Source organism: Procambarus clarkii, chromosome 44 (assembly GCF_040958095.1).
Source record: "Procambarus clarkii isolate CNS0578487 chromosome 44, FALCON_Pclarkii_2.0, whole genome shotgun sequence".
Taxonomy (NCBI): Eukaryota; Metazoa; Arthropoda; class Malacostraca; order Decapoda; family Cambaridae; genus Procambarus; species Procambarus clarkii.
This window is the reverse complement of record NC_091193.1, coordinates 17,964,923-17,987,422: the sequence shown is the minus strand read 5'-3', so window position 1 is coordinate 17,987,422 and position 22,500 is coordinate 17,964,923. Positions and strand designations below refer to the sequence as shown.

The following is a 22,500-nucleotide window of genomic DNA, read 5'->3' as shown; positions in this document are numbered from 1 at the left end:
TAATAATGTCAATAAAATTTGTTACAGCTTTCTATAATATCGAAAAGACTATATGCATTAACTATTGGTTATTTGATTTTTTTTTTGCCTGACTTATAATTTAAGCTCTATATGGACTAGAGTAATTTGTTTCAGGTGCCAGGCAAGGTGTTCCACGGCCCTCAGACCAGCTTTGGCTACACACCAAAGTACAGGGCCAACGGCTTCCAGTTCTTCTGGGTGTCGCTGGCCGCCTTCCTCAGCCTCGTCGTCTTTTATCCAAACGTCCCCTGCGATCTGGTTGACAATTTTCAAAATGTGAGCCGGTGAAACTACAGTTATTTGTAATTACTTTACCGCAATCTGTAAAACATCTATATTTATAAAATAGGATTCTGTTTAGGGTTGAAGGCCAGACGTTTGGGGCTAACATGGCTAAATTTTGCCAGGTGATTAGGTGATTAGTAGGTGATGAGTGGCGGTCACAAGGGGAAGATGATGGACCACATGGGGGTTGTTCCCCCCCCCTCCCACATGCCCTCGGCTTGATACCAAATGTCATCCTCGCTAAATAATTCTCCATCCTCGCCAAGATTCATTCGGCATAATATTTACATGATTGTGTTGGGAACCCCCAGAATAAAGATGAATCCTGTAGGTTGATTTTTCTGCAGAATGTCATAACTGCATTAACTTGTAAAGGGAATGTCAATATTTGACTTGTTGCATGGGCTACTGATGGCTTGGTTTAGGTGGGGAAACTGAGCCCGAGAGGAATATGATTAGCGACGAAGGTCGTGAGAAATGTACATGTGTTTGAAGTTTTTCACCCGAGCAACGCCGGGTACCCTGGCTAGTTTATAAAATTAAAAAATTGGATTTCTTCAGAAACTATTTTACATCTTTTGCTTATTTCAGATCCTTGCATCGTGCAATATTTTGGCTTTTGTGTTGTGCATCTTCCTGTTGGTAAAGGGGAAGATGTGGCCAGAGTCGACAGAGGTGATTGAGCCAAAGCCGCTTGTGTACGAATTCTACCGCGGGATGGAGCTGCACCCAAGACTACTCGGTGTTGACGTAAAGCAGCTGACCAATTGCAGGTTTGGCCTCCTCGCCTGGGAGCTACTGGTAGTTGCCTTCTTCCTGGCGGGCTGGGAGAGGAATGGTTTCAATATAGCTCACTTCGTATGTGCCGCCCTTCAGACCATCTATCTGGCAAAATTTTACTGGTGGGAAACTGGCTACTTCAACACCTTGGATATAATCCTGGACCGTGCTGGTTACTACATCTGCTGGGGGTGTTTGGTGTTCGTGCCTTCCCTTTACACCTACACTTCCTACTACCTCGTGGCTCACCCGCCTCTGGTATCAGCGGAAGCTGCAATGTTCTTTTTTGTGTTGGGTCTGTGCGCGATATTGTGGAACTATCGCATTGACTGGGAGAAGGAGTACTTCCGGGCCCACGACGGAAAGTGTAACCTCTGGGGTAGGCCCGCTACCTACATAGACGCTGAGTACAAGAGTACCATCGGCCCCAAGCGCTCGAAGCTGCTCACATCAGGGTGTTGGGGTGTGGCGAGACACCTCAACTACACGCTCGAACTAGTGCTTGCCTTGGCCTGGTGCCTGCCGGGGCTAGGCTACTCCTTCTGGCCCTTCCTGTATGTGATCTTCCTGACGGTTCTCCTCGTCCACAGGGTCTTCAGAGACGAGGAGAAGTGCAGGGATAAGTATGGCGCCGCCTGGGACAAGTATTGTAAGGAGGTTCCCTATCGCATGATTCCCGGAGTCTTTTAATGAACTGGAGATCTTGTTCACTCTTCGTAATGTTTTTTTCAAAGAATTTCTTGCCTAAATGTTAATTTGTATATACCGTTTTGTATCGGCAGAGTCGGTGTGCGTGTCTTAACTATTTTGTATGTTAAAGTAGTTTTTGTATACGAAAATAAAAGTTTACAATTGTTTTTTTTTATCTTACCCAAAGTGTAATCGCCTTGCGGGATGGTCATGGGACGTCACCCGGCTCACTTTGGACAGGAAGGCAAAGGTTAATTATTGGGAGGCGGCACAAAGTCTGCATCATTATATTGCATTTGGAATGTGCACGAGGACAAGAATCTGGGTAGGAACGGTGCCCAACCACTTGTTCGTTCCCTGATGGTCAAATAACCTGCATGAAACGAGGTCGTTGATGCACTCACCAGTTACAGTAATTGATCACAAGCAATTGTGACCAATTTTCCTGTATGCCCGAAATTTCCTGTATACCCTGCGCGTACTAGTGACTTTACAAGATTGTAAATACTATGCTATGTATTCACTCAAACTCAATGTACCTTCTTGTATATAAATAAATAGAGAGGAATAATCTTGACAGGATTCTAAACCTGGACCTCTCCAGTAGGTGGCTCTGTGGTAAAGACTGTCACCCATACCAGCGTCTGGTCGGGTCTCGAGCCGTTTTCGACTCTGCACAAACTCTTCCTCCCTCCCTGAGGCCATCAGTCTGTGGTCTCTCCTCCCGCCATAAACGCATTGAAACTCCAGGCTAAATAAACGCACTCGAAATAGGAAGATATATATCCATGCCCATCACTCACGCTCCTAAAGCTCCCACGTGTTCCCGAGCGACATCACCACACAAAAGGAATTCTGATCCCTCAATAAAAGGCGAGGAAGAGTATTTTGATGGATGAAGGGCTGAGAGATCGATGAGGCAGGCTTTAGAGTGGGGAGGAGAGGAGAGGAGGGGGGGGGGGCGTATGGGGGATTTGTGTGTGTGGGGAGGAAGGCTTGTAAATAACGTTGTATAGGGAGTTCGCAGAAGGGGTAGAGGCATTGTTATAGGATTTGGAGGTAGAGGTGCTGGGTGGGGTGTATGTAGAGGTTTGGATGGGAGTACAATATATAATAATTTATTTAGGAAAAGTACATACATAGTTGCGGAGTTACAGTACAAACATTGTTTGATTTAAAGATAGAGGTAGTACATACAATACTTAAAGCCACTAGTACGCATAGCGTTTCGGGCAATCGGTACTATGAGAGAAGACGAATATAATTAATTTATTTTTGTCGGGGACAGTAAGCCTGTGTAATTACCCAAGTGTAATTACAGGTTGAGACCTACGCTCGTTGTGTTCAGTCTTCCCAGTACACTGTTGTATAACTATTTGAAACTATTGACGGTTTTGGTCTCCACCACCTCGCTTGTTTCAGTCGTGTATATGAATGACTGTCATACAGCGTGTACAGACAGCGTGTATGTCCTATATATATATATATATATATTTTTTTTTGAGATATATACAAGAGTTGTTACATTCTTGTACAGCCACTAGTACGCGTAGCGTTTCGGGCAAGTCCCTGGAATACGATCCCCTGCCGCGAAGAATCGTTTTTTCATCCAAGTACACATTTTACTGTTGCGTTAAACAGAGGCTACAGTTAAGGATTTACGCCCAGTAAATCCTCCCCGGCCAGGATACGAACCCATGACATAGCGCTCGCGGAACGCCAGGCGAGTGTCTTACCACTACACCACAGAGACTGTCATTCTTGTACGTACATTCTCGTGTTACATATGAATGTATGTGTGTGTGTGTGTGATGCGCACACGCACAGTTTTTTTCAAAGGTGTGGGCCATACAAGCTCTAATTATCACCAAAGTTGTAAAAATAGGATAGCATTGCAAAAAAAATGCTAACGATGTAAATGTTAGTTAAGTTTACCAATAAAACAATTGAAATCTCACTACGAAAGAAAACGGGACGTTTGGTAGAACTGACGCAAATATCTTTGGATTACAAATACTGTATATACAAGTTACTACATTCTTGCTAGGCCGTTAGCACGCATAACGTTTCGAGCAGGTCGTTAATCCTAATTTTCCTTAGTAACGAATCGCTAAATCGTTTAACAACGAACAGAGCTGGGTGAAGAGAGGTGTACAGTTAAGGCTGGGCGTCTAGTCAATCCTCCCAGTCGATACCTCGTTTCGTCAGATTGTGTATACTTTGGGCTCGTATCGAGGACCACACCAAGGTCATAAACTACTGACCTTCCTCCAGGATACAACCACCACAAGTTGTCCAACTTCCGAGTACCTAGTTACTGCTAGGTGAACAGAGGCATTAGGTGAAATGGAACGTGGCAAATAATTGTTGTTGTTGTCCCGGTCGGGGACCGAACTCGCGATCCCTGATTATGAGGCATGAATGTAGCATGAATGATCCCTAAGACATGAATGTAGACCACTGCTCTACGGATCAAGTTCGTTGGCAAGCGCAGGCCAGAGGGCTACAGGAGCAGCCTGGGTGTGTACCCCGTATTCGGGCTTACTGCTACAGTGTCTTCCCGCCTCGGCGCCTTCCACACCAGATGAAGAAGAAACGTCGACGTCTCGGTCCGTCCTGGACCATTATAGCGTTATAATAATAATAATTAGGTGGTTATAATGACTAACAAAAAAAAAAAAGGTAATTGAAAGACAACTGAGCAGACTCCCTTCTCCTGCGCATGCTCAGAACTTCAGCTTGAGCTCGAGGTCAAGAAGGACGTCGAGGCCGATGATGACCTCATCCTGGTTCTCCTTGACGCAGAGCCGGACGCTGGTGGAGTGGCCGAGGAATTTCATTTCGACGGTGCTGTATCCGACGACGTCCGTCGTGCCCGTGATGGTATGGCACCGCCGGGTAGTAGTCATATTCTCCACCTTCAGGTTGTGCTCCCGCGCCATGTCCTGGGACATGAAGCAGCAGGAGGCACCGGAGTCGATCATCGCGTTCACTCGGAACTTGTCGCGGGGCCCCTTGATGGTGCACTCGACGAAGAGGGGTCGAATTAGAGTGACAGGGCCCCTTATCAGGGGCCGCAGGATCTGCATCCCCGGACGCTGCCTGCTGAAGGTCACCGCGCACTTGTGCCCCGAGAGCACGTCCATGCCCAGGATGGGTATCGCGGGGGAGAGTACCACCAGGTACGGCTTCAGTACCACGCCGCCCTCACACTCCATCTAGATACGCAGGCGGCCGTGGACGGTAGGATGGAACTCCGCCACCGGATTGAGAAGTCGAGCCCGGAAGCTCTTGTCGATCTCGGGCAGCAGGCCGCAGTCCTCGACCATCTCGTAGGGCAGGATGGAGGCGTTGGCGCCAGAGTCGACTAGGAAGTCGATATCGAGGCGCCCAACGCGGCAGCGAGCCGTCAGCTTGTTGGTGTCAGCGGTGAAGGTAAGGTTAAGCCAGGAACTCCTCTCCTCTGTTGTCATGCTTTTCCTTGTTATTTATTTAATTATTTAACTAAGTTAATTTAATAATTATTTAGTAATAGATTGTGTGCTATAACTAACACAGTTTGTACCTTGTTTCATCCTTATTGCAGAGGAATCAAGTCATCTGGAGTCTTTTGATAATAAGTTTAGTGGAGGTAGGCCTACAGATCTTTTGTGCATAGCCCAGTTGGCATTACCCTGATCTGAATTGACCTGACCATAACCTGATCCACAGCCTAACATGACCCCCACCCCCATCCTAATCTATCCTGCCTGATCCCAACTTAACATAGCCTAACCTGACCATAACCTAACCTAGCCAAAGCTAATACTCTGCGTTATCCCTGCAAATTGATGGATTTTTTTTAATAACTTAGTCAACTCTCCCCGCGTAGCGAGTGTCTATTGCATTTGAAGCTCTGGTCAACGCAGCCCGTTCTTGCCGGCGTTCCCAACGTCAAGAAACTGTCGATTGATTGATGAAGATTAAGCCACCCAAAAGGTGGCACGGGCATGAATAGCCCGTAAGTGGTGGCCCTTTTGAGCCATTACCAGTATCAAGAGCTGATACTGGAGATCTGTGGAGGAAGAAACTGTCGTATTAAAGTGCCTTATACTAACCTACGACTGTGTACACTTAGCTTGGTAATCCGTTCCACACAGTATTATATTTTGTTGACATGTGCTGATATTTAAAGGGACAAAACACATGGTTGTACACAGATGCACAAGTGCTGGAGCGTCAGGGGTGCACATTATGTTTGCAATTACAAAATCTATGTCATGTAATCAAATATTCCCTTGAATTCTGCTACCTTAGTGTCTAATCCCTGTAACACGCCACTGTAGCCCCTGTATTTTTCTCACTCTACATACTGTATTTTTCTCACTGGGATACACTGTCTCACTGTATCTGTGTCGCGTCACTGTATCCCTGTATCGCCCCACCGTATTCTTGTATCGCGCCACTGTATCCCAAGCTCCGCTGCACATCAAAGTGAACGTACAGCAAAATTCTGATAATTGTATTTTCCGTTTTTCTTTCTCAATAAAGCGAGGTACTTTATTGAGTCAGTGTTGCATTTTTGTCCGGAGTATTTTTACGTCGTCCATTGGAGTAATCGGGCCCAGTGCCCACCGTGGGGAGTCGGCCGGTGCACGACCCGGGTGGCGTCGGCCGGTGCACGACCCGGGTGGCGTCGGCCGGTGCACGACCCGGGTGGCGTCGGCCGGTGCACGACCCGGGTGGCGTCGGCCGGTGCACGACCCGGGTGGCGTCGGCCGATGCACGACCCGGGTGGCGTCGGCCGGTGCACGACCCGGGTGGCGTCGGCCGGTGCACGACCCGGGTGGCGTCGGCCGATGCACGACCCGGGTGGCGTCGGCCGGTGCACGACCCGGGTGGCGTCGGCCGGTGCACGACCCGGGTGGCAGACTCTTGGCCCTGGAGCTCTGGGCGTGCACAAGGTACTTTTAGGGGTATGGGGTTCTGTTCCTTTAACACAGTGTTATCAAACACCTGTGAGGTTCTAGACCAGAGTGTTCCTGCGAACATCATACAAAGATACTATTTTCTTGACCAAAGAGTCAGAGTTCAATCCCCGCAAGCACAACTAGGTAAAGTACATGCGAAAAAAACACATTTGAAGAATTAGAGAATGCTAAACGCGTTTTCGGCTCAATTGGCCTTCATCAGAGCCAGATAGATAGTGAGGAGGGAAGCGATGGTGGGCAGACCTTATAGCCAGCCCTTTATGAGGTCTTCCCACATACTTACATCGAACAAATCCACAAGGGCCGTGACGAGGATTCGAACCTGCGTCCGAGAACATCCCAGACGCTGCCTTAATCGACTGAGCTACGACATGGTAAAAGAGCTGAAACCGAAGTTTTACTGAACTTACTGGATCCTGCAGTCTTTCCGAGGCACAAACCAGGGTTTTACAGTCAATCAAGTCGATTAGTCGATTAAGGCAGCGTCTGGGATGTTCTCAGACGCAGGTTCGAATCCTCGTCACGGTCCTTGTGGATTTGTTCGATGTATATACACCTTTGAGTTTATTTTAGCCCTGGGCTATCTTCAAAACTAAAGAGTACTTGCTGTTGGGTCAGTAAGCATTTAGGGTTGCCTTAATAACCATCCAGAGGTCGACAGAACTGAAACCCAACACCAAAACTGTGCAGCCCGTCCTCAGACCAAATCCATTCCGTCCAGCGGTCGACCCCAAAGACGCATTCATCAATTTTAACGTCCAGTTTATTCAAAATAAAATTTTTCTAAAATATAAATTAATATTGTTATATATATTAGCATACTGTCCATATTTAAGCATTGTTAGATTAGGTTAAGTCTTTAGGTTCTGTTGGCGATTATTTGTATTTGTAGAACGTGAGTGAAGCATTTACAGCGTCGTGGTTCGAACAAGTCGTCAGCGAAGCACTTGTTCCGGAAGTGTTCGGACGTCATCAGTTGTGAGTCGTGTGTAAACCGTTTTTCATTCATAAACATGGGTTCGTCAGGTACGTGGAACGGACTTTGGGGACTTTGTTTATGCGGACGGGCCGAACTGTTACTAACAATGCCTCCACACTTTAACCCGAAACGTTCACTAGCAAACTTGAGCATACACATGATAATCTTAATAGTAATCTAGTGCTTAACACCCCTCTGCAAAAAAAAAAAAAAGCCATTCGAACCCTAAACCACAACACAATATACATTGGGTAACCACATTGCTCCTGCTTCAGATCCGTCGGTTACAAGGACGAAAAGTCAGAGCTAACTGGGTCTCTGGTTAATTTCCATAGAGCCCTAGTAGGGATCTATGAAAATTAAATTGGGTAGGTTTTCTTTAAAGAGACTGTAGACATCAACATCCCAGCCAGCACCAGTTACTTACAAAGAACTATCAGAAAGTTGGAAGACTGCAAACGCAGCCGATTAAACTTTACCCCACAGGTATATACAACAAGGCTAGACGGTGGGGCGTGAAGAGCTAAACTTCACCTATCCGTAGTCACTGATAGGTAAACGTTGACATTTCACACTGAAAGCTCCTAAACAATTTAAACAGGAAGAAACTATTGGAACTTTTTTTTTTTTTGGGGGGGGGGGAAGACAAATTTTGTGGCAAAGCTACAACACTGGGCTGGCGAAAGGTAGTCGTGTCTGACAAACCAGTTAGATGACAAGATGTCAATGATATCACAAGATACAGAAGGATGGGCTGATTGCATCTTCCTGGATTACCTGAAGGGAATCGAAACTGTTCCATGCAGGAATCTGCTGCACAAATTTGAGAAACATGCTGAGTATCCGGAAGTGCGATGAACTTGACGAGATAATTTCTATAAAAAAAGGACGGTCTTAACAGCAGTGAGATTAGAGACCAAGACAAGCGGAGCACCGCAGGGGCCAGTGCTAGTACCCCTCACTCTTTTGTACATATATCAGTAACATTGATGATGTAGGATCCTCCGTGTTAGTGTTTCCCGAAGATATAAGATCTGCTACAAGATTAGTCAGTGAACTTGGGAGAACCAAGCGACGAGTGAAGCCTGAGGAAACCAGAGAGTAAGAGGCGATATGCTCACGACATGTAAGATTCTTAGAGGCGATATGCTCACGACATGTAAGATTCTTAGAGGCGATATGCTCACGACATGTAAGATTCTTAGAGGCGATATGCTCACGACATGTAAGATTCTTAGAGGCATTGCTATATTACGCAAAAAAGATATTCCACCGGTGACTGAAAGGCGAGACCCAGGAACTGAAATTCGCTCTGCAAGCACACGAGTATATAACGGAGAGTACATCTCCATCGGGTGCCTCCTACAGGTGCCTCCTACAGGTGCCACACCGTCAGTGTGGCACCCACCAGGGAAGGGGGGGGGGTGATGGTGCCACCCAGCACACACTAGGCTCTCCATAAGCCTAGGCCATGACCATCAACACAGGAGACTGGGAATATATGAGCACATATTGAGAACGACCATATTGATACTCCCTCGGCCACTCCTCCTTCAACTATATCACTGGCGGATGCCCACAAATGTGTTTCTTAAAGACTGTTAAACTCAAATAACTAATTACCTTAAAATAAATAAATAAATAAATTATTACATAAAGGCAAAATTTAACAAATTACGTTGGCCTACTTTATAAGTAGAGAAAAGATCCTACAAGCACTGCTCAAGATATACAATCAAATCATTAAGCGCTTTGAATCCTCCAATTATGTTGTTTATCTCATGCATTCCCAGGAACCCCCTGGAGCGGGCGTAGCTAGGCGGGGTCTCCAGGGCCTGTAACTTTTTTCTGTCATTATCATTATTGTTTCCAACCATTTGCACATACTGGACAATGTAGAAGAGGAGAGGAGCCACGGTTAGCTGGACCAGCTTGTAGTGTAGCTAGAGCGAGGTAGGCGTGTATTGATTCACCTCCACCATGACCGCTCCGCCAATCACAAGATAGTCCTCGCGCTCCCCAATCGTGACGTCATAGTTTGCCGTCCAATGGCGCGTCGCTGAAGTTTTCGCGGGAAGTGTTCTCGCAAGCTGATTGGTTAGGAAAGGGGGGGGGGGGAGATATCGCCCATGACGTCACGGATAGCGAGGTTGACAGAATGAACGGACCCTTACACCCGGCGACTCTTTCTTTATTGAGATAAGCTACCACCAAATCCCTCATTAAGCTTCCACTCTAAACTGGACGGGCTGGCGGACGGCCTTATTGTTATCCTCGGTAACCGATCTTTTATCAATAACAACCATACTTTTTGTCTGATATATAAAAGCGTACTTTAATTTCACATTTCCTGTGTAGGTATTATGTAATTTTCCCTGCAGGAGTTCGTATGGCGACCACCAACTGTAATTCAGAATATCCCTTCCTCACCCCGCCCAAAATAATGAAGATATATGAGGAGTTATTAAGCCTTCTTATTGCTTCATAAGGGGCCGTGGTTCTTTATGGAACGGGGCCACTCACTCGGGACTACTCCTGTGGGATCACTCCCGTGGGTCCACTCCTGTTGGGGGCCACTTTTGTGGGGGCCACTCCTGTGGGGGCCACTCCTGTAGGGGCCACTCCTGTGGGGGCCACTCTTGTGGGGGCCACTCCCGTGGGACCACTCCTGTGGGGGCCACTCCTGTAGGGGCCACTCCTGTGGGGCCACTACTGACGGACTTTAGCGGTTGCATTGGGATGGAGTGGAGGGAGGAGGTGTCGGTGTTGTAGAGCAGCTCTGAGAGCTCGGCGATAAAGTCTTCCGTTGCAGGAATGTCACAGACCTCGACCCTGCCGGAGGGCAAGATGGATATGGCGGATGAGTGACCTTTGTGGCCATGTATAAGTAACTTCCGCTGTCGGGGTCCTAGTTGATCTCCCCCAGGATGCAACCCCCCCCCCCCATCAGCAGGTGCCTATTTATTCCCTAATGCATATTTTGCTGCTAGGTAGTCACAGGCATGAGGTGAAGGGAAACGAACCCAACCGTGTCTCTCCTGCCTGGAGGATCGGGGTAAACAAAACAAAAATGTAGTTTAGTTTCGGACTTACATAAAACTCTTAGTGAAAAGTTGGTAAGACAGAAAATACAATATTTTTTCCGTGCGTAATTTTTGCTTTTGTTTTTATCAAATTAACACTGCGAGTGTGTGTGTGTGTGTGTCAGGGTTGGGTTAGGCTTCCTCTGGCTGTGGCAGCCGCCGGCCAAGTGACGGATCACCCCAGGTCCGAGCTCCCCGTGTGTAAACTCTCCCAGGGTCACACTCTCCCACATTACATTATTTAATGTCCAGGCATTGTACACTGTAGAGCCTCCTGTGTGAGGTATACTTGGAGTTCTGCACATTTAATTACTTCATTCGATCATTCCCGTGTTCATGATGATATTATATGATCACACGCCCCCCCCCATACTACAAATCTCCATTCTGTGGGATGGAAACCCTGGAAACACAAATCGAAACTGTCTCTATTTTCCGCTTGTTACAACTTGAAATAAAGTTGTTACATCTTTGCTTAACGTGTTTATGACGTATTAGAACGTTGTTACAACTTGCTATATTGGTTGTTATAACTGGTTAGGAAGTGTTAAAACTTGCTCGAACGTTGTACCAACGTCGTAGTTTCGGTGTGTGTTTGGCGGGAATCAATAGCATCACATAACTACTATCACAAACTATTTATACATATACCTTCAAACAGTACAAGTTGGCTGCATAAAATATAGTTGTGTAAATAAATAAAAAGTAAGGTACTTCCCTAAAGCACAACAAATTTCTAACATAATTTAGCCTAATTAACCTTTAAATTATTACTAATGATTGGGCTTTAGGCTAGGTCTATCACCCTTACCTAGGTCTATCACCTAGGGTTATAGATGACGGACCCGCTTGGTATGGTCAGTAACTGGATGGGTGACCCGTCGATGGGCTGCCCCCTAGGCTGGAGGTGACCTCCAAAAGCCTAAAAGAGTTTCCGTCCCCGATAATGGTACTCCAGTATACCACACCAGCTGAGAGTGACCAACAGTGGTACACCACACCAGCTGAGAGTGACCAACAGTGGTACACCACACCAGCTGAGAGTGACCAACAGTGGTACACCACACCAGCTGAGAGTGACTTTAAATTAACCGTCATGATGGGAATTTGCTAGCACAATTTATCACGAGACGCCAAATCAATTATTTTTGCAATGACGACCTCAGACATTATGCAGGAAGGAAGGAAGTGGTAAAGCGACATTCTTGAGCATCAAGGAAGTACCATCCAGCACCGTCGGCCAGGGCTGGGAAAGCCGTGTTATCCATTAGGTTTTTTTCCCGATCATCCCCTCTAGCGGGTAAAAAATGGACACCACATCCGTCGCGGGGAAAATACCGGGAGAGTGTTGGGGGGGGGGGGTTTAAGGGGAGGGGGGGGGACAAGCATAATTTACAAAGGATATATCGAGAGAAGAAAAACTTATTTTTTGGGGAAAAAAATTTTCAGGGATAATAATCGTTTAGCTTATTATATATATCGGGGCAATAGCTTGGTTGGTTGGTGCTCATACGAATATCACCGGGAAATGCAGAAGACCTATTGGCCCATACGAGGCCAATAGGTCTTTATATAAATATATATGACAGTGTCAGACCACGGAGGAAGAATTGAAACAGGAATTTCCTTAAGTACTTTCGTATTTAATAATACATCTTCAGAAGGGTGAAGATGAACCCTTCTGAAGACGTATTATTAAATACGAAAGTACTTAAGGAAATTCCTGTTTCAATTCTTCCTCCGTGGTCTGACACTGTCACATTTTTCATCACGTGTTAACTTTCGTGATTTATACACACACACATACATATAAATTTAGGGTAGGAATTGATAGGGTAGATAAAGACAGGATATTTAACACAAGGGGAACACGCACTAGGGGACACAGGTGGAAACTGAGTGCCCAAATGAGCCACAGAGATATTAGAAAGAACTTTTTTAGTGTCAGAGTGGTTGACAAATGGAATGCATTAGGAAGTGATGTGGTGGAGGCTGACTCCATACACAGTTTCAAGTGTAGATATGATAGAGCCCAATAGGCTCAGGAACCTGTACACCTGTTGATTGACGGTTGAGAGGCGGGACCAAAGAGCCAGAGCTCAACCCCTGCAAGCACAATTAGGTAAGTACACATACGCACACACACACACACACGGTTGGTCAAGTGGTTACGATACCAGGTACGCCAGTTGCATAGTGCTCGTGGCTGTCTGGGTTCGAGTCCTTCAGGGATGTGGAGTTTTCAGTTAACGCTTGGAACTACCCATCGATTCCACGTCAATTATGTTTCCCGGTAATTTGTTATATAAATCAACAACCCTGTTTCCAAACCAGTATTTACCCAGGTCTTTCATGAATCTAAACTTACCCAAATTTAGATACATTGTTTCGTGTTCTTTTTTTGTGTTTAAACATTTAAAACATTTTTTATATCCTCTTTATTATACCTCGTCCACCATTTACGAGTGTCACCCCCTTGCTCTCTGTCTTTCTAGAGAATGTAAATAAACGTATTTTAATGTCTCTTCATAAGGAAGCTCTCTACTTCCTGGGGATGACCATTGTAATCTTTGCGTGTAAGCGTTGCTGTCAATGTACGTCCCATCCAATGAACGGAGACCAAAACGGAGTACATAATCTAAATGGGGCCTAACAAGGGCAAAGATAAATCTGAAGTTTTACAACTTTAGAAGTTTTAGTGGTAACGCATCTAGAAATAAATCCCGGAATCCTATGTGGTTTAGCAGTATATTTGCGCACTGATTTATTGGCTTAAGATTCCTGCTAATCATGACTCGGATTACGGGCTCACTATAACCCGTGCTACACGGAAATTGTTATTCCGAGCAGCTGACTCTAACACTACAACATGACTCAGAGATCTTTCCTCGCATTCAAGATTCACAATTTCATCCTTGCCCAGCTGGTTTTCTAGATGTTGGCTCTTATCTGGGTGCCAGCTGATATTGATGTTAGAATAGTGAGTGAAATTAGCATAAGTTAGCAGTAGCTAGCGAAACAAACAGAATGCATAATTTTAATAGGATTAATATTTGACCGATAAATTACCTTAGGAAACTTCAACTGCTATATACAGGGAGGGAGTAGGAAGCATTGTTCAGTAAAACATCAGGGGAGGTTGAATTATTATAATTTACTTGACAGACATCAGGGTGGGGGAGAATATAATTAAGTTGACAGACATCAGTTGGGGTGGGGGTCGGGGGGGGGGATATTATTTAATGGTGAAATATCATATCGCCTAAATAGACGAGAATTTAAATGGGAAATACCATGGTGAGGAAAGCTTCATTCGGAGTGAAAATGGAGCGCCATTCAGCTGGAAAATATCTGGGGAGAGGAACGTTATAAAGGTGTGAAGATGACCAGAGACCAGGCAGGGACCAGAGACCAGGCAGGGACCAGAGACCAGGCAGGGACCAGAGACCAGGCAGGGACCAGAGACCAGGCAGGGACCAGAGACCAGGCAGGGACCAGAGACCAGCCAGGGACCAGAGACCAGCCAGGGACCAGAGACCAGGCAGGGACCAGAGACCAGGCAGGGACCAGAGACCAGCCAGGGACCAGAGACCAGCCAGGGACCAGAGACCAGCCAGGGACCAGAGACCAGCAGGGACCAGAGACCAGCAGGGACCAGAGACCAGCCAGGGACCAGAGACCAGCCAGGGACCAGAGACCAGCCAGGGACCAAACTGGTCAGTGTCGACCAGCTTCTGGTCTCCAAAATTGAACAGACAGACAGACAGACGTGTTTACATACAAACACACGTGAATGGGAACAACATTTATTTCTGGTTGGCAGCCTCTTTCCAACAAGTAAACAATCAAATGAGCAGTAAAGCAGGGGAAAATAGGGGAGGAATGTTGCTCCCTTTCAGAGAAAAAGGGGAGGGAAAGAAAAGGAAGGGAAAGAGAGTAAAGGGAGGAGAAGAAGGGAAAGAAAGGTAAGGGGAGAGAAGAGGAAGGAAGCTCCGTTTCCTTTTCACATTTCCGTCACTTTATCTTTTTTATTATTTATTTTATTTATGTATATATATATATATATATATATATATATATATATATATATATATATATATATATATATATATATACAAGAGTTCTTACATTGTTGTCAATGTCAACTTATTGCCTGGCGTGTGGTAGAGTGTGGTGGGGGGGGGGGGGGAGCGACCAGCATCTTGGTGGCTCCATCAGGTGAACACTACCACCAGCACGCCGGAGTCGCGGTGTGTGGCTTGGGTGCCAGGCGACGGAATCAGTGAGGGAGAGAGAGAGAGAGAGGGCTGGCTGGCTGGCTGCTCAGTGCTGAGTTGGGCAGTGTGGCGTGTGCAGCTCATGGCAGCGCTCCGCAGGCGGCCTCACGCGTGTGTGTGTGTGTGTGTGTGTCTGTGTGTGTGTGTGTGTGTGTGTCTTGGAGCCCATCTCAAGCCCTCGTATTTCCTCGTCACCTGCTGGCAGCGGTCTCGTCTCATGAACTCTTTCCCCCTACAGTACAATGTTAAGATAATAGTCTGAGTGAAGCAGTGGGCTCACACACACACACACACACACACATACACACACACACACACACGTACGTACGTATGTATAAAGTGATTATGCTGGTGGGCCGCAAAATGGAACTGTGTGGGGAAGAGACACGCCATATGGAAATGAGTATTGATCTCAGAAACACAACAAGGCAGTATTGATACAGCCTAAATGCGAATTTTCCGACCAAATGGCGGGTAAATTAGTAATCAATAGACTTCCACCCATAACGGATGCCCTAAACTTCTCCTCAACCTTCAATACTCTCATCTCCGGTCACTGGCAATAGCAGTGCATCGCGCGCCAAGCTTATCAAACTAAAGGAACCCCCTCAGGAAAGTTACAAGTAGCGCCCAGCTTATCTTCGCTCACCAAAACGTTCCAAACAGATCCTAAAACTCTTCCGAGGATATCTCAAACTCTTCCAAGGATCCCCCAGACTCTTCCAAGGATCCCCCAGACTCTTCCGAGGATCCCCCAAACTCTTCCGAGGATCCCAAACTCGTCCGAGGATCCCGGACTCTGGAGCCATGCCGGGCATCGTGGTCTTCAGGAGGCGCTGGTCGGTGGGCTCTGACGACCTGGTGGTGCCTGGAGTCTTCCTCTTCATCCTCCACACAATATGGTGAGTTGTCCGACGGCTTCCTTCCTGCCCATGAGCGCTAGTGAGCGTGTGTGTGTGTGTGTGTGTGTGTGTGTGTGTGTGTGTGTGTGTGTGTGTGTGTGTGTGTGTGTGTGTGTGTGTGTGTGTGTGTGTGTGTGTGTGTGTGCCCTCTATAGGCCTCCGAAACTTCGCCATTGCCTCTAGGCCTCGTCTTCCTCGCCATTGTTGCGTGAGTGTGGCCTCTAGGCCTCCTCAACATTCTCCTCCTTTGGACCTCTCCTTAATAACATGGAGACCCAATTTGCAGAGTATACACAAAGCTGTGTGTGGCTGTAGGGCGCTGTAACACAGTGTTTAGGTAATGTGTCATCTCTGTATACACGATTAAAGAGAATTGTTGCGATGGTCATATCTTGTGACATAGTTCATGATTAAGGTTAGATAATGTTTACGCAATGTGATGTTTGACTGTTTGGCGATTACGAGGCCGTATCGTGGGCTGCTGGCGATTTTTCGCCTGTTTAATCATTTTTTTCGCGATTTCGTTACCGATTTCGTCAGTGATTAGGTGCGGGGCCACATGCTGCGTAATGTTGACTCAGGGTTCGAATCTCTGTAAGCAAGCGTAGTTTACTTTGGTTCATAAATCGCCAGCTAAATAAGGGAGAAATCGCTCTACATCTCATTCTCAGTCTGCCAGTCTCCAGATCCCGTAATGGAGAGCTGAATTCCGTATCTCCCCTGGATGGGTAAGACTCCATAAGCCGTGGGTGGCTCTGCTCCCCTGATCCTATTGATGGATGGAGGTGATTGCAGAGCCCCTGGATGGCTAGTAGGTCCACATCCTGTGGACCTACCTATATATATATATATATATATATATATATATATATATATATATATATATATATATATATATATATATATATATATATATATATATATATATTAAGGCACAACTCTCAAAAGAAGGAAGGAACACTGTGTCTTCCCATATTAACAGGGACTTGATGAAATTAACGTATAAATGACCCCTCACTTGCTCTGGTGCTCTTGGGAGGTGTTGATCTTTGGGGTATTTAAATACTCCGAAATTACCATCTCTTTTAAGGGTCTGAGCAGGTGGTGGAGAGGGTTAAGGCGTACCTGTGATGCCAGTTGCTGGAAGGCTTCTGTGCTGGCTAGGGTTCGAGTCTCCTGGTGGGAAAGTGTTCTAAAGTTATATATATATATATATATATATATATATATATATATATATATATATATATATATATATATATATATATATATATATATATATATATATATATATATATATATATATATATATATATATATATATATATATATATATATATATATATATATATATATATATATATATATATATATATAATATATGATATACATTGGTTGATACAAAAAGTGCTCAAAGGTTATGGATCTCTTGAAGCTCCTCCGCTTCCGGACAGGAACCGAGGATGCAGCAGGCATTTCCCCTCTGGATCGCCACACTGAGGCGCTGAAACAAAAAACTGGCAGCTCTTGGGTCTCTGGTGACGTCAATGAGCTTGGAGCCTAATTCCTTGAGAATCCCGAGGCACTCTTGCCCCAGGGGCCATGCGTCTCAGACGCTATGGAAACAAAGGTGTATTGACCTTCCAGTCGCCTGTACTTGAGTGATTTTGCTGTTTCCCTGTGGTTGGTCGCTCCACCTGCTTGATCAGCACCGAAGTGTACATAGATGTCAGCCAGAGTGGATACACATGTGTAGTTCCAAACCAACTGTTTGCCTCTTTTCCAGGGGTATAGAGTGATGCCATCAGGGCGAAGTGTGAGATCATCCGAGGTGTTGGACCCCTAGGATGCGAGGTTCTCTCTCCGCTGGGCACTGAGCTGAGTCGAGGCTTCTCTTGATGACACACCTCGTTGTGTCTTGCATGCCAGCCCTTTGTGCTTCCGCAATGCAACCCATGCAGCCCATATTGATCTGCTTCCACCCTGTTGCAAATACACTTGTATTTAGTGTGAATTGGGGCACCAAGGCGGAGGGCCACTGCTATACGAAGGGATTCTGGATCTAGACGCGCGCCCATTGCTGACATGGGTACTGCCAGGAGGAAGTCTCCTGCATGGGGGGCACGCACTTCTCTGAGGCGGGCTTTTTCCTTGTATATATATATATATATATATATATATATATATATATATATATATATATATATATATATATATATATATATATATATATATATATATATATATATGTCATTAACTTCTACTGAGCCGTCGATATAGCACTGATACATGTCGTTGACTATAACCTGAGCACTCTGAGTGATGTTGCACAATGTTACCTGTTGTAATAACGGAGTGTGTACACTGTTACACTGTCGTTCTTGGGGGGGGAAGGGAATTTACGATATCGACTGATATGGCCCAAGTTATCCCATGGATTAATTGGTTAATCATTAATTAGGTCGAGTGAATCTGGATTGGTGGAGGAGAGGGAGGGGGGGGGGGTGACTTCAGAGTTCGTCGTGACTCCAGAGTCCATGGATGGAGGAGTGGTGATTATAGAGTCTGTGAGTCTGACCCTAGAGACCGTAGGTGGGTAAGGGGGGGGGCAGACTTTACGAATGGGTGAGTGGGTAGGGGGCGTACAGACTCCAGAGTTCATAGGTGGGTGGAGCTGACTCCGGACTCCATTGGTGAGAGGGGGGGGGGAAGGAGGGAGGGGGGTGTCCAGAATTCATGGGTGGCCAAGGCCATAGTAGCCTACCGAGGGAATCCCTCAACAAGCAGTAGTTTATACCAAGACGTAGGTGATTATCTAATAAACTCTCTCTCTCACATTCACCAGCATTGCTGACTTCTGACTTTACCTAAGACCCGCATAGCATTTGATAACGTGAAGCGTTATCAACTCGTCCTCGACTCAAGTCCATTACATCCAGCGGTCTTCCTCACAGACGCATTCATAAATGTTTACATACTGTTCATTCAAAGCGGGAATTATCTCAAATATAAATTAATATTATAATATATTCGCATATTGTGCATACATAGGCATAGGTTAGGTTAGGTGTTTAGGTTCTGTTGCCGATTATCTGTATTTGTAGTACGTGGGTGAAGCATTTATAGCGTTGTGATTCGAACAAAATTCGTCAGTGAACAACCCGTCCTCGACTCAAGTCCATTACATCCAGCGGTCGACCCCACAGACGCATTCATAAATTTTAATAAGCTGTTCATTCAAAACGGGAATTTTCTCAAGTATAAATTAATATTATAATATATTAGCATATTGTGCATATATAGGCATAGGTTAGGTTAGGTTAGGTGTTTAGGTTCTGTTGGCGATTATTTGTATTTGTAGTACGTGGGTGAAGCATTTATAGCGTTGTGATTCGAACAAAATTCGTCAGTGAAGCACTTGTTCCGGATATGTTCGAACGTCAGCAGTTGTGAGTCGTGTGTAAACCGCTTTTCATTCATAAACAGGGGGTTTGGCGGGTGCATGGAATCACTTTTGGATCTTTGTTTGGAGGACGGGCTGGCATTTTTGCATCCCCCCCCTTTACGAAACAAGTACATCTTTCAACAATCATGGCGGCTGTGTTTACATTTATTAAACAGTTTACGAGCTCCGAAGCGCCATGAAGTTGTTAATAACAATAATGTTGTGAAGTTTCGAAGCTTATACATTGTTTAATTTATGTAAAGAAGCCGCGATTAAGGAAAGATGAACAGGTTTCGTAGGAGGTTGTTAATATGCTTCATGAACCCTGGGCGTGGACCCCCATCGAGGTACCCAGTCAAGGTCATCAAACGAGGGTTATAACTACCATCGCTGACTTGTTGACACTCCTCCCGGACGCTGATTGGTCAGCAACCAAAAACCAGACGCGAATGCTTTCGGGTGTTCGTCTGAACCATCTCCCAGACACTAAACGAGGCGATTCAACCGCATTTGTATTCCCTGAGAAGTGGATAGACACACACACACACACACACCCACTCATTCCTCACTTAAGGAGACCCGAGACGCCCCGGTTTCTGGTGCGCCCTCAGCTGGGGTGGTGTCCAGCGATACAGAAACCAGTTGTAAAGATTAATTTATGAGCGTGAGTTGTGATTTTGTGTTGTGATTGTTGTTGTTGTTTTAGATTTAGCTACTCGGAACGAAGTGTCCATGCAGCACGGGCTATGGTGAGCCCGTGTTGTGATTTTTTGACAGTGTATTGTAAGCTAAAGTTTTGGGTGAGGGTGGCGCGCGTTCTGGATTACCTGGAAAGAAGCCGGAGGACCTCACGAACGGGCGAAAGCTGGTGAGTATTGAACGATGGTCCAGTGTAGTAGTTTGTCTAGGCCCTATTGGGAGGTCCAGTGCAAATCGGCCAGACTAAAAAAAGGCTCTGGTACGCTGTTGGCTTCAGCTTCGTCCTGTACGAGACAGAGAGAGAGACAGACAGAGAGAGACAGACAGACAGACAGAGAAAGAGAGAGAGAGCGCACCACACAACCCAATCATTGTTTAGCCAAGTGTTTTGACGAGGGAATTGTTGATGACAAGACGGCGATAATGAGTGATGATGAATACCTGTGATGATGATGAAGGTGGTGGTGGACAAATATGATCCTGATAACGACGGTGCAGATGATAATAGTGATACGAATGCCGGTGCTGACGACGATGATGATAGTGAGAATATGGTGATAGTTAAAATATAATGTTGGATAGTGAGAATATGGTGATGGTGAGAAGAACGGTGATGGTGAGAATAACGGTGATGGTGAGAATATAGTGATAGTGAGAATAACGGTGATAGTGAGAATAACGGTGATGATGGTATTCCTCCTCCTCCTCCTCCTTCTTCACCATTAGCGAGCAGTGGTACTAGACTGTTTGGGGGACGGGGAGGGGGGAGTGGGGGAGCCTCCGCTCGTTACCGACAGCTTCCGAACCCTCTCGTCGTAATCGCGAACCCCCTCGTTACGCTCCGTCATTATAGAAAACAAGACTCGCTAATGGCATTGGAGACACCCACTCCCCTTGCGGCTTGCTCCCGGCTTTTATTTTAATAAGACGTGTTTTTTTTTTATTTCGGAATAGGGAGGGGTGTAGAGGGAAGGGGGAAGGAGGATAGAGGGGTAGGGGTGGAGGGAGGGGGGAATTGGGGGAATAGAGATTGAGGGAGGGAGGGAGGGAGGGGCCAGATATAGAACCTTTATCAGTTAACATAGCTCGTGATAAGATAGTATTTCTTAAGGGGGGTAGAGAACCATGTTGTCGCAGAGATGGAACTATGGAACGATTGTTGTTCTAGTGATGGTGGGCGATTGTTTGCAGGGATGGGGGCCGATTGTTCGTTGTAAAAACGACTGTTTACGTTGCAGCGATTGCAAACGATTGTTTGTATTATAGGAATGGAGGTTTAGATCCGATTGCTGATATTGTACTGCCATAGAACCCATCAACAATTAAGAGAGAGATTCTTGTAACAACTTGCAACAATCAACAATTAGAGCTTTGTAGCTCTATAGTTGCAAACGGGTTGCAGTTTAAAAACAAAACAAAAAACGTGTTTTCTGTTTCAGTCATAGATCAAAGTTTTTTTTTTTATTATTGCAAGTGATAAATCGTTGATGTTTATGTTCAGTGAACCATATAATGAATTGTTGCCCCTTGTATGATGATGAAGATGATGACGGAAATGGTTGCAGGTATCGTTATCTTGAGATGATTTCGGGGCTTTTTAGTGTCCCCGCGGCCCGGTCCTCGACCAGGCCTCCACCTCCAGGAAGCAGCCCGTGACAGCTAACTAACACCCAGGTACCTATTTTACGGCTAGGTAAACTGCTTTACTGCTTCCACCATCGTAGTGGTGGAAGTATGATGACAGTGCTGATTTACAATGAACAAAAGTAAAAATATGAACGAGCAAAATTAAAAAGATACGCTGGACAACGTAAATTGACCCTCAACGCCATAAATTTACCCTGAACGACGTAATTTTTACCATGAACGACGTAAAGATACCCCTGAACGACGTAAAGATACCCCTGAACGACGTAAATTTACCCGGAACGACGTAATTTTTACCCTGAACGCCATAAATTTACCCAGAACGACGTAATTTTTACCCTGAACGCCAAAAATTTACCCTGAACGACGTCAAATTTACCTTGAACGACGTAAATTTTAAATTTTACCCTGAACGACGCAAATTTAACCCTGAACAACGCTAATTTCCGCCGAATAAAGTAGCACATACCAAAGAAGAGGAGACAGTAAAGGAGAGGAGAGAGGAGAGGATGGTATAGCCATGCAGCTGGCCAACACACACAACACAGTTGGCCTTCCCCGCGACGTGGTGGTCATGCCCTCAGATGTTGCTATAGATTCAGCTACTCGGAACAAGTTCCAAGTAGCACGGGCTATGGTGAGCCCGTAACTTACCTGGCACAGGAGCGGGGCAAGTAGCACGGGCTATGGTGAGCCCGTAACTTACCTGGCACAGGAGCGGG

The 22,500-nt window shown here is 45.8% G+C and overlaps 3 protein-coding genes across 5 annotated transcripts in view; all 3 read left to right on the top strand.

Annotated features, from left to right (window-relative positions):
• The window catches only part of LOC123745382 (uncharacterized), a 6,019-nt gene extending 4,078 nt beyond the window's left edge, over positions 1 to 1,941 (top strand). For both annotated transcript variants that reach the window (XM_045725883.2, XM_045725882.2), the window contains 2 exons: positions 136 to 297; positions 898 to 1,941. In XM_045725883.2, coding sequence (XP_045581839.1) covers positions 136 to 297; positions 898 to 1,776 — 1,041 coding nt within the window. In that variant the 3' untranslated portion in view covers positions 1,777 to 1,941. The remainder of the gene's footprint in view (positions 1 to 135; positions 298 to 897) is intronic.
• A 12,249-nt stretch (positions 1,942 to 14,190) lies between these two features.
• On the top strand, positions 14,191 to 14,559 carry LOC138350158 (circumsporozoite protein-like). Its single transcript, XM_069300482.1, has one exon. It carries the CDS (start codon positions 14,191 to 14,193, stop codon positions 14,557 to 14,559), a length of 369 nt encoding a protein of 122 aa, XP_069156583.1.
• Positions 14,560 to 15,112: 553 nt separating this feature from the next.
• The window catches only part of inaE (inactivation no afterpotential E), a 204,230-nt gene continuing 196,842 nt past the window's right edge, over positions 15,113 to 22,500 (top strand). For both annotated transcript variants that reach the window (XM_045725885.2, XM_045725884.2), the window contains exon 1: positions 15,113 to 15,987. In XM_045725885.2, coding sequence (XP_045581841.1) covers positions 15,893 to 15,987 — 95 coding nt within the window. In that variant the 5' untranslated portion in view covers positions 15,113 to 15,892. The remainder of the gene's footprint in view (positions 15,988 to 22,500) is intronic.